Here is a 13,390-nt window from a genome sequence, read left to right as displayed (position 1 = left end):
GTCCTTGCCTTGATATTTATTATTTATGGTCACCAGCTTCAGTGGAGCACTTGGCTTCACTTTGCAGCTATTTACCTGCTCTTTGTCCATTCCAGTGCATCTATATGATAATGATGATAATGGTTATTATCATTTCCGTTTATTCAGTGCACCGTATCTGCCAGTCATTGTTTTTTTTTTAATGCATTATCTCATTTATCCTTAGTAATTCCTGATACAGGCACTCCTCTTACTGTAGGCAAACAAGATGCAGAACTGTTGAAGGACTTCCCCTAAGGTGGTAGCACACTAGACAGGGAAAGACCAAGGCGTCTCCTGGAGTGGGATCTAACTTCGCTGTTCTAGGTCTCATCCCTGGTGATCGTGTCCCTCTGCTGCTCTTCTCTCCAAGTCCTCTGTCTTCCTCATCAGCAGTGACTTCGGTATTTCACAGAGAAGGTAGATGCTGCGAGGAGAGACTCCCTTGTTCACACCTGTCCCGTAATCCCATCCTTTCCTTAATTCTTTAAAACACTCTAGTGAGAAAACCACAGGCCTAAGGCCAAGTACATGGTCTTTGACAAGCTGCTTAACTTCACTTGGTCTCAGGTTTTTCATTTGCAAAGTGGGGACCCGAGTGCCTGCCTTCCTGAGCCAGCCTGAGTCATAGAGCACAGCGGTGCTCCTGAGCTCTGTCGTGCTGTGGTGAGAAGGGGTCTGTGTCTGTGACCTGTCTAGAGTGTGCCGTGGGCAGTAAGCGGACATGATTATCGCCTGTGTCCTCTTTTCCTCCCTCCTTGTGAAAGGGACGGGGGCGGGGTGGGGAACAACAGTCTTTTCTCACAAAGCTCTACATTTGCTTCAAAAATGTTGATTTGCACTTATTTGCCTAAGTATCTGTCATACAGATAAATTACAGACTCCTGAGGGACAGACAGGTCCTGGCGTTTTGCTTGGTAATTACCTAGTAATTGCCGAAAAAGTATTGTTAAGTTATAAAATGTACTGATTCTCTAGTCCTGCCTACAGACTTTCTTGAAATTTGATAAGGGTTTATTTTCTTGGAAAATGGAAGTCTCCTGGAGGATACTAACTTAATTTCCCTTTTATCCACAGGCCCTTACGAGGAGCAGTTGCTGGTGATTTTCAAATAAGTGGAATATAGCTTCTGTTTTGTTCTGGCCTCTTTTGCTCACTGCCCCTTAATTTCTGTCAGAAGATTGGACTCATTGGACTGTCATGAAATGCCCCAAGTAAAATGAAAGCCAGCCACTTTGACTTTTGCCTAATAAATCTTTATTTTGTTTTCATCTTCTCTTCAGAAAAGAAAGATGTGACCCAAAGCCTAGAGAACTATACGTCCAAGTGTCCTGGGACCATGGAACCCATTGCGCTCCCTGGCGGCCTCACCCTGCCGCCGGTACCCTTCACCAAGCTTCCCATCGTCAGGTGAGATGGGCCCTGCGGAGCGGGAAAGGCAACTGCCCTCCGGGACACCGTCCGCTAGTCTGATTGTGAATAGAGGTCTTTAGAAGAGCTCCCATTTTTGGTTGGCTATGTATCAGGTTCATTATCTCATTAAACTGGAAAGCGGCCCTATGACATGGAAGTAAGTATTTTAGAGATGAGAGAGTCAGGGCCAGCGACATTCCGTAACTGCTGCAGTTCCATGCCCATTGAATGGCAGAGTCCCGTCTGCACCCAGCCTTGCTTGGTTCCAAAGCCTGCCTTGCGACCACTACACCGCAGTGGAAACTGGCATGACCACATCATCTTCTCCTTGGAAGCTTTCAGTCGTTTCCCTTGCCGCAGGCCATGCACCCCAGCCACACGGGAACAGGGCAGCTCCTCGCCCACACGAGCGCTCGCCAGCTCCCGCCTTTGCTCTGCACGGCCTCTGCCTGGCAGGCTGTCTCCTCTCCCGTCTTCATTCTGTCTGTGCTCCCTTGTTGCTCCACACTCATCCTCAGCCCCGTTTCCAGGACACCTTTTCTGAGAGGCGAGCTCCCTGACTTTCCAGGGCACCCATTGCTCACCACTCTCCCAGGATTTGCTGCCATGTGCCGTCCTTTCTGTGTAACTGTCACTCCTAAGAGTGTGCGATTTGAGAGCGGAGACCCTATGGCACGTGCGAAGTGGGTCCTTGCAGAGGGGTTTTGTTTTTTCTTAACCACTCCAGGCTTAGGACCTGCGAAAGCTTTATGAACTAGTCTTGTGAGGTGATTTCTGAATTTCTGAAAGATTTGTTTGAAGACTGGAAAGAAACAGTTGAATTTGACATTTTGCTGTTGGTTGGAAGTGCTGTAGCCTTAGGATTCGGTGTGATGAAGATGCTAAGTATCTTTAAAACGCTCTTGGCTTGGCTGTTGTTCCCCAGCTTCACTTGGTCTTGCCATGCCCTGGGCTTTGACTCACAGGCCTGCTGCATTCCATGAACGAGTCACTTAACCTCCTGGGTATCAGTTTGCTTATCTCCCCACTATGCTCCCACAATTAAGAATGAAAACCCATAGCATTAAGCTATTATGAGAATTCAATGAAGTAACATGTAAAAGCATGTGTATGGTGCTTAACAAATGTTCGTTTTCTTTCTCCCTGCATTTCTTTGAAGGCAAGTATAGTACTGCCAAATGAAATGGTTTCTTTTTGCCAAAGAGTTGTGTGCTCCCAAGAAGTGGGGGCAGAAAGGGTCGCTGTGCATTGCAGCCCCTGGCAGGCCACACTGGAATTTTAAGGCGTTCTGAAGGACACTGCTGAGATTGTTCATCAGGCAGAGCTGCAAAGAGCAGCATCCAAACGGCGTGGCTGCGGCCTGAGAAGTTGCTCTGGCTGCTCCTCAGAATGTCCAAAGGGACTTGCCGCACCGCTGTACGGAGGGTCCAGGAATGGCGTGGCTGCCCTGCATGCCCAGTGCTTGCTCAGCACTAATGCAGGCTGTGGAGGGAAGGGCCTTTGAGGCTTTTCTATGACTAAGACTTAGAGCCGAACGTATTTGACTTGGGATTAAGGGCATGATTCATTTTTTAAAGATTAAGGCCTAGAAAAGCCTTTCTTAATAATTTTATGTTTACATCATGACTTGAATCATTTTTAAATTTAGAAAACCTTGCCTAGTAGAATGTTATGAAGCTTACAGAACATTCTGGGTGTTTGGTGCTGTGTGTAGATATCCAGGAGCTCAGGCTTCTTGTCCCTGAAGCTGGGGATGATTGGTCTTTGCAGGTCATTGGAACCAAGGAAGGAGCATGCTTGTTCTCCTCACAGCCCGCCAGGCAGGCCTGGAGTGAAGCGAGAGGCGGTGGGTTCACTCTCGCTTGTGCGTGGCCTTGGTAAAGAAGCAGCCTCTTTACACTTCGTTTTCTTCATCTTTAAACGAGGCTTAAAAATTGCCCCACACAGGGTGGTCTGGTTCTGTTTCAGCTGAGCAGAGGCACACGAAAGCACAGAGCACCATGCCTAGCGCCTGGGAAGCGCTCAGTACGTCTTAGTTTTCTTCTTGGAGACGTTTTTTCACCTGTGTTTTCAAACAGCACATTGAAAAGTACTGTAACATTCACATCTTGGTCCCTCGGCTATTAAAACATTAGAAAAAGGCCGGGCGCGGTGGCTCAAGCCTGTAATCCCAGCACTTTGGGAGGCCGAGACGGGCGGATCACGAGGTCAGCAGATCGAGACCATCCTGGCTAACCCAGTGAAACCCCATCTCTACTAAAAAATACAAAAAACTAGCCGGGCGAGGTGGCGGGCGCCTGTAGTCCCAGCTACTCGGGAGGCTGAGGCAGGAGAATGGCGTAAACCCGGGAGGCGGAGCTTGCAGTGAGCTGAGATCCGGCCACTGCACTCCAGCCTGGGCGACAGAGCCAGACTCCCTCTCAAAAAAAAAAACAAAAAAAAACAAAAAAAAAACATTAGAAAAGACAGATTGGGTGAAAGTATAAAAGTCTACCATTTGGGCAGGCGCTGTTTTCCAAATCTCCTGTGAGCATCCCTTTCCTGGGCAGTGCGTCTCTTTCACTGTTAGGGTCCTGTGGCCCTTATGGCGGAGCTCCCTGCAAACAGCTGAGTCTTGCCTGGCATCCTGGTGCCATTGCTCTTGCCTGGTGTGGTCATGGACTGTGGTTTTTTTTTTTGGAGGGGGATGTCGTTTTGCTCTGTTGCCCAGGCTGGAGTGCAGTGGCATAATCTTGGCTCACTGCAACCTCCGCCTCCCGGGTTCAAGTGATTCTTCTGCCTCAGCCTCCTGAGTAGCTGGGACTACAGGCACGTGGCACCACAACCAGCTAATTTTTGTATTTTTAGTAGAGACGGGGTTTCACCATATTGACCAGGTTGGTCTCGAACTCCTGACCTTGTGATCTGCCCGCCTCGGCCTCCTCAAAGTGTTGGGATTACAGGCGTGAGCCACTACGCGCGGCCATGGGTTGTTTTCAAAAATCTGATTTTAGGTATGACCCACCATCTGTGTAAACATATTCGTGATGGTTTTCTGAAGACTTTAGCTAGAGAAGTAACCCCTAAGTGTCCTGGGACTCCTTCATCACGTGGATCGTACCTGGTCTCGTTGAAAACTGGGAAGAAGAACTGCCTGAGATTCAGTGTGGTAAACCCACGGGACGTCAGCACGACTGGTCAAATGAAAGGGAATGTCTTTGGAACATTTGGAGAGCCGGAATATCTCGTAGCCTGCTCTGCTCCCCACCGCTTAGAGAACAGACTCTAATGTACTTGCTTTGCATGGCTTGCAGGGCCTCTGTGGCCTGCCCTGTCTCCAGACTTGATTGTGAGCCCCCTATTTTCCTGGTCCTGCGCTCCTGCTTTTCCTTGTGGAAATACTTAAGAGTGGGCCAAATGTGTGCCCGGTTTTGTTCCTGCATTTAGGCTTTATCTCTGGCTTGGAATACCTGTGCTTCCCTGCGCTGCCTGACGATACTTAGTCATCTTTCACGATTTTAGTTCAAGGATTATGTCCTCTATAAAGCCTTTTCTGGAGTCACCCAGGTAGAAATGACTATATTGTCTTTGTAAGTTAGGAATTATTTCAACTGTAAAGGACAAAAGACCTAGTAGTAGATAGTCAATAGGAAGTTATTTTTCTAGTCTATTAAGAAGCTGGAAACAAGTGGCCTCTCTGTCATTCTGTCTTTACCTCATGATTACCAGATGGCTGCTGCAGCTCCAGACAACACATCTACATCCCAGGCAGAAAGAAAGGAGAAGGGGCAGGTCTAGGGATGTCTATCTTTTGCTTAATAGGGAAGCAAAAATGTTCTTGGCAGATTTGAGTAGGCTTCTGCCCCCATCTCATTAACAGGCAGTGTGTCTCATAGCCACTTCTAATTGCAAGACAGGCTGAGAAAATAAATATTTAGCTTTCCTAGAATCTGTGATATAGGTGGGGAATGAGAATGGGGTCAGAAATTGGTGCTTGGTCAGCCAGCCAACAGTATATGCCATGTCTTTCTTCCGTGGCGTTTATGGAACTTGACTGTGCATCTTTGTTGACATTTTGGGTCCTTCTCTCTTCTGTGTCTTTGTAGCCCCCAGGTGACCTTGTGTGTTGAATGAGTAAATAGTTGGATCCCTTAGAATATTTTGTAATAGCAGCTGATAGAAACCAGACTAACTTAGGCAAAAATAATTTATGGCACATGTACCTGGAAAGTTCAGGGAGAAATTCAGGTAGGGCTGGAGTCAGGGCTCAAACAACCTCATCAAAACTTGGTTTCTTTCCTTCTGAGCTCTGTCCTCTGCAGTATTGGCTTTAGTTGCAGGCCCCAGGTGCTATCAGAGTGGCTCGTCAGCTCCAGGCCTCACATCCTCTCACTACTGTGTCCAGGAAAAGAGAGCAGGTGCCTTTTAGTAACACCTGTAAAGGAACACTGCTTTCTTTCAGGGGGAGAATGTCCTTTTGCTTTTCACTGCCCCTCATGGAGTTATGTGCTCAGATCGAACTGAGTCCCTGCAAACCACATGGCTGCAAGGAGACCATATATAGTTCCCCTAAAGCAAAACCTAGGAATAGTTGGGCACAGGAGAAGCAGCAAGTGGATGTTAGGAGGCAACTGACAAGGACACAGTAGCAAATGACACCTAAGACCCACTCATCCCACCACACTGCTCCAGATCAAAAGTCCTGGTTTCGGTTTGTGACCTGTAATGCTTATGAGTCAAGATAATGCGTTGATGAATAGCTGCCTTCCCAAGTCAGAAAGCATACCTTGGGAAAGCACAACCTTGAAGCGAGTGCACGCTTTATGAACTGCATGTTCTCTTCCTTGGAATTGTGACACTTTCTGACGCAGAAAGCTGGTTATATGCTTCCATTCTTACTAATAAACAGGCTCGTGTTTTATATGAGACGAATTTTCACCTGTAGATAAAAATGTGCACACCGTAATGTGCTGGCCAGATTAGCTTTTCATGCCCTTCTCCTAAGTTTTTGCCATTTGAAAGTAGGGAGAATTAGGACAGATGTGATGTCCTTGCTCCATAATTCTTTTTTTTTTTTGGAGACAAAGTCTTGCTCTGTTTCCCAGGCTGGAGTGCAGTGGCGCAGTCTAGGCTCACTGCAACCTCTGCCTCCCAGGTTCAAGCAATTCTCCTGCCTCAGCCTCCTGAGTAGCTGGGACTACATGTATGTGCCACCTTGCCCAGCTAATTTTTGTATTTTTAGTAGAGACAGGGTTTCACTATGTTGGCCAGGCGGGTCTCAAACCCCTGACCTCGTGATCTGCCCGCCTTGGCGTCCCAAAGTACTGGGATTGCAGGTGTGAGCCACTGTGCCTGGCCTTCGTAATTCTTTAGCCTCCTCCTTTTCTTTTTCTTGTCAAAGCAAGATCTTTTTTCTCCTAATATATGCTGTGAGCCATACTTCTAGAACAGACTATATGCCACTTCCTCCTCTAAGACTGTCATGATGATGTGTGAGGGATACTGATGTGTACGCATCTCTGTAGGTTTCAGAAAGGAAGGATAGTAACTAAAATGCATTGACATTATTTATGCCAAGTGCCAATAAACCCCCTTCATGTAAAATTGGAAAAGCCACTGGCTTTTGTTTAGTAGTCTTATATTCCCATCCCACATTCTGCAGTTAGTTGTGTGACTTTGAACGATTTAACTTCCTCTTCTTGGACTGAGGTTGATGAGACATACCTCCCATGCATGGATCAAATGAAATGTTTGGGAAAGTGTTTTATAAGCAGAAAAACTCTTTGCAGACATGAGTTCTTACAGAAGTTTCAGGGAATTTTGCCTCTAATTAGATGTCACCTTACCATTCCCTGTCAGTTTTTACTTTTGTTTGTACATGTTAAATTAAATCAAATGAATTAGGTCCATCACTCTCTCAAGAAAAGCAGATATGTAGCTATTTAGTTATTTTTTTAAATTCCTGGGTCAGGCGCAGTGGCTCACGCCTGTAATGCCAGCACTTTGGGAGGCTGAGGCAGGTGGATTGCCTGAGCTCAGGAGTTCGAGACCAGCCTGGCCAACATAGCAGAACCCCATCCTTCCAAAAATAGAAAAAATTAGTCGGATGGGGTAGTGCGTGCCTGGAGTCCCAGCTACTTGGGTGGCTGAGGGACCAGAATTGCTTGAACCCAGGAGGCGGAGGTTGCAGTGAGCAGAGATCGCACCACTGCACTCCAGCCTGGGTGACAGTGAGACTCTCTTTCTCTCTCTGTCTCTCAAAAAAGAACAAGTTCAGGTAACCAGAGTGAAGGGAAAATAACAGTGGGATAGAAAATTAAAGTGACAAGTTCTGTTAGTACCTGGAATTTATAATGTCCTACGTAATGGCTGGAGATGGGAGAGAGCACGATTCTGAGGTAACTGACGAGAAGGAAGCGTGATTGGCTACAAGAGCCCCTCTCTCTCAAGAATAAGCATGTATCAGTCACACTGGGGAAATGCATCTCTTCCCAGCAATGAGGTGGGAAACCCCTTTAGTGGATTATCTCAAAGAGAACATTCTGATGTTTCGAGTAACATGCTCAGCAACATCCCCATGAAGATCTGGGCAGGTGTCTGACGTTGTTTTGCTGTTAGCCTTCAGTAATGCACACTGAGGGCATGGGGCCGGAGCACCAGTGGATGAAGGCAGCTCTCCCAGAGAACACAGCGGTGTGGCCTGCTGTGGCTGGCTTGAGTTAGCCCTCCTGTTGCCAGCATCTAGGATAACAGGCGGGCCGCTGTGCATCACACACTCCTTCATGAATGCCATTTCTCATAAGTGAGCTTTTGGCAGGAGTTGGGCAACAGATAATCCAGAGTTACGTACCAGGCATCAGGAAGAGCTGGTAGGTGTCTGCTGATGCCGAGCGAGGGGAGCAGGCCCGTGTTGTTGGTGCCCTCAGCACCTGGTCCGTGGCAGGCCTGCAGTGAATCTGTGTACAGTGGTTAAATGTCCACATCACATGTAGGGTTGTCCCCCTCTTCCTAAATCCTTGTTCCTCATCTCCACCTGAAGGGAAGCCTGGGCAGTAGCTATTGACTAGGCCAAGGTGCTTCCTTAGGAAAAAAGTCTGGGACTGTCTTCATATATCAGCCAAACACTTCAACATCCTATGCCTGGAAACCTGGATTTTACCAGTTTAATTAAAAAAAAATTGGGGCTGGGCGTGGTGGTTCATGCTTGTAATCCCGGCACTTTGGGAGGCCGAGGTGGGCAGATCACTGGAGGTTAGGAGTTTGAGACCAGCCTGGCCAACATGGCGAAACCCCATCTCTACTAAAAATACAAAAATTAGCCAGGCGTGGTGGTGGGTGCCTGTAGTCCCAGCTACTTGGGAGGCTGAGGCAAGAGAATCGCTGGAACCCAGGAGGTGGAGGTTGCAGTGAGCCAAGATCATGCCATTGCACTCTAGCCTGGGCGACAAGAGCGAGACTCCAGCTAAAAAAAAAAAAAAAAAATTTAAGTCAGGCATTGCAGGTCAACCCCTATGACATAAGAAGAGCTCAGTAATATGTGCACCTGAAGACTAAAGCTCCTGTTAGTGTAACAGGATAAAGTTGAAAAATGTCAGCATTGGTGAGTAAATTATCAGACCTGCTATATAGAATTGTTAGACGTGAACGAATTTACTGCTGGGGATGGCTCCTAATTGTGACTTTAGTTTTAGAATAGATGATCAGAGCCATTTTCTTTTCCCTTGAGGCCTTTCTTAATATTTGACAATAAAACTATTTTAGCAATTTACAGGAAAATACTTACTTGTTCTCTGTAGCATGGGAGCCTGAACTAGGCTTACGCAAAGATGGTTTCAAGTAATTATGATGCAGGTAATAAAAAAGGAGCCAAAATACATCCCTATTTTAATTCTATTCCAAAATTCAATTGATCAAATATTTATTGAGTGTCTACGATGCGCTTTTGGCCCAAGGCTAATTGCGAGGAGACGGTAGTGGCCAAGCGTGATCTCATCTGCCAGGAGGTGGCCGAACCCACATCCTGTTACTGTTGCCCAGAGTTAAAGCAGAGGATGGTTCTGATAGAACTATACGCGATCTTTTTTCCTTGCTTATGGAATTCTCCGCGAAAATGATAAAGTGTGTACACAGTAGCCAACAGTAGACTATCAGGCCCCTAGTAAGCATGTAGATGATGAACACACTGTAAGTCCTGATTTATTATTAAGGAAGTGGAATAGAGTTTCAGTGCCATTTCCAGTTAACCAGTGAATCTTTAATTTGGGGGCAGTGATGGGCGAGTGGGATTCATTAAATATTTTCTTTTTTGAGAGCTAACGTTGAGCTCCCATACATGGTCTGGTGGCCAAGCCATAAACTTCCTTGAGAATTTCTTAAACCAGAGCTGTTTGGAGCTGATAAGAAATGTATAGCGGCATTCAGGAGGGGAGCGGCTGGCCCCACCTTGCTGCCACAGCTGGCGCGGTCGCCCCTTCCAGCTCGCTCAGTTACTCCGGACTCGGAGCAAGCGGCCTCCACGCTGTCACACACACGAGGCACTAGAGGCCAGCTGTAGTCCCCACCCGTCTCTTCTTAGAGAATTTCCCTGTGAATAAGGTTGATGAATTAAAAACCAGGAAACAAAAGGTGAGTAGTTTTTGGCTGTCATTCCTCTTGACCAGTTTGTCTGGCGTCGCTTTCCTGATCAGCACTCTGCAATTCTTTGCACGGCCCAATGGCTGCTTCTCCTGAGGGAAGTCAGGTTTTTATGGTGTCAGCAGTTTCCAAATGGACTCTGTCAAAATCATCCTTGTCTTGGACACTTTATTCCTAGACTTCTGCTTTACTGTTGGCAGCTTCATAGGCCAAGTACGATTTTATTAGCTCTGCAGCTAGAGACAGACAAGGCCCGGTGCCCCTGTCCTCAGCAGGCTCACAGCTGAGTGGAAACAGACACAGAATGAAGTGGTTCTGATCCTGTATGATAAAGGCGTAATGAAGGGCACACACAAAGTGAAGGGAGCTGGGGAGCATGTGCTGGGTGTGCCCTTGGTCTGGAGGGCACGGGGTTAGCACCATCTCCTGCCGTGAGTCACTGAGGGTGGCGGGAGAGAACCACGCACATGGCAGGCTCCCCAGGGCTGGGATGTGGGTCTCTGGTGGGGATTGTCTGCTGAGTACTGTAGGCGTGCTTTGCACAGGGCAGGATGGAACAAGGCACCTGAGGTCCCCCCTCACTGAGAGAGGTGGTGATTTTGTGGATTCGGTAAGGCAGTCGTTATTACACGGTATAGGTTAGGGTGCACTGTGGCAGAAAAATCAACCCTGAAGTCTTTGTGATTTACTGTAACAACAGTTTCTGCCTCACTCACACACGTTTGATGCGGGTTGGGCGGCTCTCCAGGGCAGCTGAGCTCTGGGAGGTTGCTCTGTGCTCCAGGCTGCATCTGTCTGGTGCTCCACCTTCTCAATGTCCAGCCTCCAGGATCGCCATGGCTGTGCGGCCGAAGGAGAGAGCTGGGGGCTGGCCCATCGCTCTAGAGTGTGTCTCACAGAGGCCTCGGTGGCTCCCACTCACAACCTACTGGCCAGAGCTCCTCAGGGGGCCTCACCTTCCTGCAGAGGCCAGGAGGCGGGGGGTGGGGGCCCGTAGATTCATCACGATCAGTGTCACTATCCATCTTCCTGTTTTCCCACCTCCACCCCTCGTCCTTTCTGTCTGACGTCCAGGAGTGTTCCAGATCTTAACCACTGTCTTCCCAAACTGGTCACAAGGGCGACAGCACCTTCTAGTGCTGTGGTTTAAGAGCATAGTGTCACCTATTGTTATTGCTTTCAGCCATGGGGGAGTTGGGGGATTTGGGGCAATATACTTAGTCCCTCCTGTGTGAATTTCCTTATTGATGACATGGAGACAATAGTAGTAGTACCCAAACTAAGAAGGTGGTTGTGATGTTTCAGTGAGATAATACGTATGCAGTGGTTAGCACAGTGCCTGATCATGCTCAGGCTCCATGGATTGGTACATTTATCTTAATGCTAGCTGGATGAATTCGAGCATGAGTATAGATTGGCAGACATCCATGGCTGGGATGCTGTGGGAAGCAATGTCAGATGCAGATGCTGCTGCTGGAGAGGCAGTCATGCATGCGAGTAGAGCAGAGGGTGCCGTTGACCTTCTCATAGATGCCATCTCTTCCCATGGGTCAGGGTCTGGCTGCCACTTGCTGCGGGCAGGTCCCTTGGGAAAGGGAGAGGCAAAGAGAGAAGAGCCATTCTGGGCCGAGCAGTGGGCCCCGTGCTAGGAGTCTTTAGCTGGATCCTCCCCATGGGTCCACGGGGAAGGTGGTGGCCCTACCTGCACTTGATACACAAGGAACCTACATCTTAGAGATGTCAAGGCACGTGCCCAGAGGCACACAGCTGGTAAGTGTGCAGCCAGATTGCAAGCTGGCCTTTCTGACTCCAGACTACCCTTGGGCCCAGTTCAGGAGCTCCCAGTGGGAAGTGGCTGCTCCCCGAGTTCCAGGGAGCGATTTCCCCTCTCTGGGAGAGTCTTGAGTTACTGTTGCAATGCTTTCCTGGTCTGTCCTGCTGCCTTGGAGTGCTTTTCCTCCCTCCATTTATCTTCTTTCTGACCGATTTACTGTTTTTCTAACACATCACGTTTGATTGTGTTTATTCTGAAACCAGGCTAACAAGACAGTTGAAGTATTTGTGTTCTGTTTGAAACAACAGGCATGTGAAACTGTTGAATCTCCCTGCCAGCCTCCGGCCACACAAAATGAAGAGCTTGCTGGGCCAGAACGTGTCGACCAAAAGTCCCTTCATCTATTCACCAATTATCGCACACAACCGTGGAGAAGAGCGGAACAAGAAAATAGGTAGGATGTTGATCCTGGCTTTCCCACCGTGCTATGCCACCTGATTTCCAATGGCTTTTCTAGATTTTTAGAACAGAATTTTGGGCCAGTTCATGCATGTGCGTGTGTGCGTGTATGTGTGGATGTGTGCACGCATACGTGTGTGTGCATGTGTGCATGCATGCGTGTGTGTGGATGTGTGCATGCATGCATATGTGTGTATGTGTGCATGTGTGGATGTGTGCATGCATGCATGTGTGTGTGTGTGTGTGTGTGCCTGTGTGCATGCATATGTGCATGCATGCATATGTGTGTTTATGTGTATTTGTGGATGTGCATGTGTGGATGTGTGCACACGTGTGTGTGTGTGTGTGTAGTCTGTCACGGAAGTTTATTTGATTTGCTGCTTTTGGCAGGCAATTGCCCATAGATCTAATTTTTAAAAATGTATTTCATATAAGGTAATTTTGTGAAAGTTCTAGAAACCAGAAAGACTTTTGTTAACTGAGACTTAGGTGAACTACAGAAGAGTGACAATTGGAGATGTAGACTGATTTTCCAAGGGCTGAAGTGACTTTTGAATCATCAAAGACTCAGGGTTGGGTTGTGTTCAGGATTGAGCGGGGGATGAGGTAATTGTGTTCTGTTCTTTTGTGAACACAGGTGGTCAGGATAGCCAGTCCTGGGGTTAAGCTGTGCTGTGGGAGAGACTGGGAGTGGACAGTTTCTCCGGAGCTTTCCTGTGTCTGAGCTCTCGTCCCTCCTGCACCAGGGCTCCGCATGCACCGCCGGCCCTGTCCCTTGGTGGCCTTCCCAAAGCCCGGCTGTGGCAGCAAGCTCCCTGTCCCTTGCTGCCACAAAGACACGCCTGAGGCCTCTTGCAGGAGATTGTGATTTCTTGTCACTGGCGACCACTGCTGGTTGAGCCCACATGTCCTGTGACAGAGCCTTGAGGGCCTAGAGGCTGGCCGCTGCTTGGCGACAGCCGGGGCCTCCGAGGAGTATGAGCGGAAGGCCTGCACGACCGTGGTGCTCTGCGTTTGATATACAGTGCTTTCTTCTCCTTCTGTTTCTTTATTTCTACTCGTAATTCCTTTAACTCCGATTTAGGAAAAAGGCATTCCAACTCCTTTTTCCAC

General features: G+C 48.1%; 1 protein-coding gene across 11 annotated transcripts in view; it reads left to right on the top strand.

Annotated features, from left to right (window-relative positions):
- Positions 1-13,390, top strand: part of TRAPPC9 (trafficking protein particle complex subunit 9) — a 726,907-nt gene that overhangs the window by 144,040 nt on the left and 569,477 nt on the right. For all 11 annotated transcript variants that reach the window (XM_045399285.2, XM_065519669.1, XM_073999513.1 and 8 more), the window contains 2 exons: positions 1,302-1,428; positions 12,127-12,272. In XM_045399285.2, coding sequence (XP_045255220.1) covers positions 1,302-1,428; positions 12,127-12,272 — 273 coding nt within the window. The remainder of the gene's footprint in view (positions 1-1,301; positions 1,429-12,126; positions 12,273-13,390) is intronic.

The sequence above is a fragment of the Macaca fascicularis genome, chromosome 8 (assembly GCF_037993035.2).
Source record: "Macaca fascicularis isolate 582-1 chromosome 8, T2T-MFA8v1.1".
Classification (NCBI taxonomy): Eukaryota; Metazoa; Chordata; class Mammalia; order Primates; family Cercopithecidae; genus Macaca; species Macaca fascicularis.
This window is presented reverse-complemented; position numbering and strand designations above follow the sequence as displayed.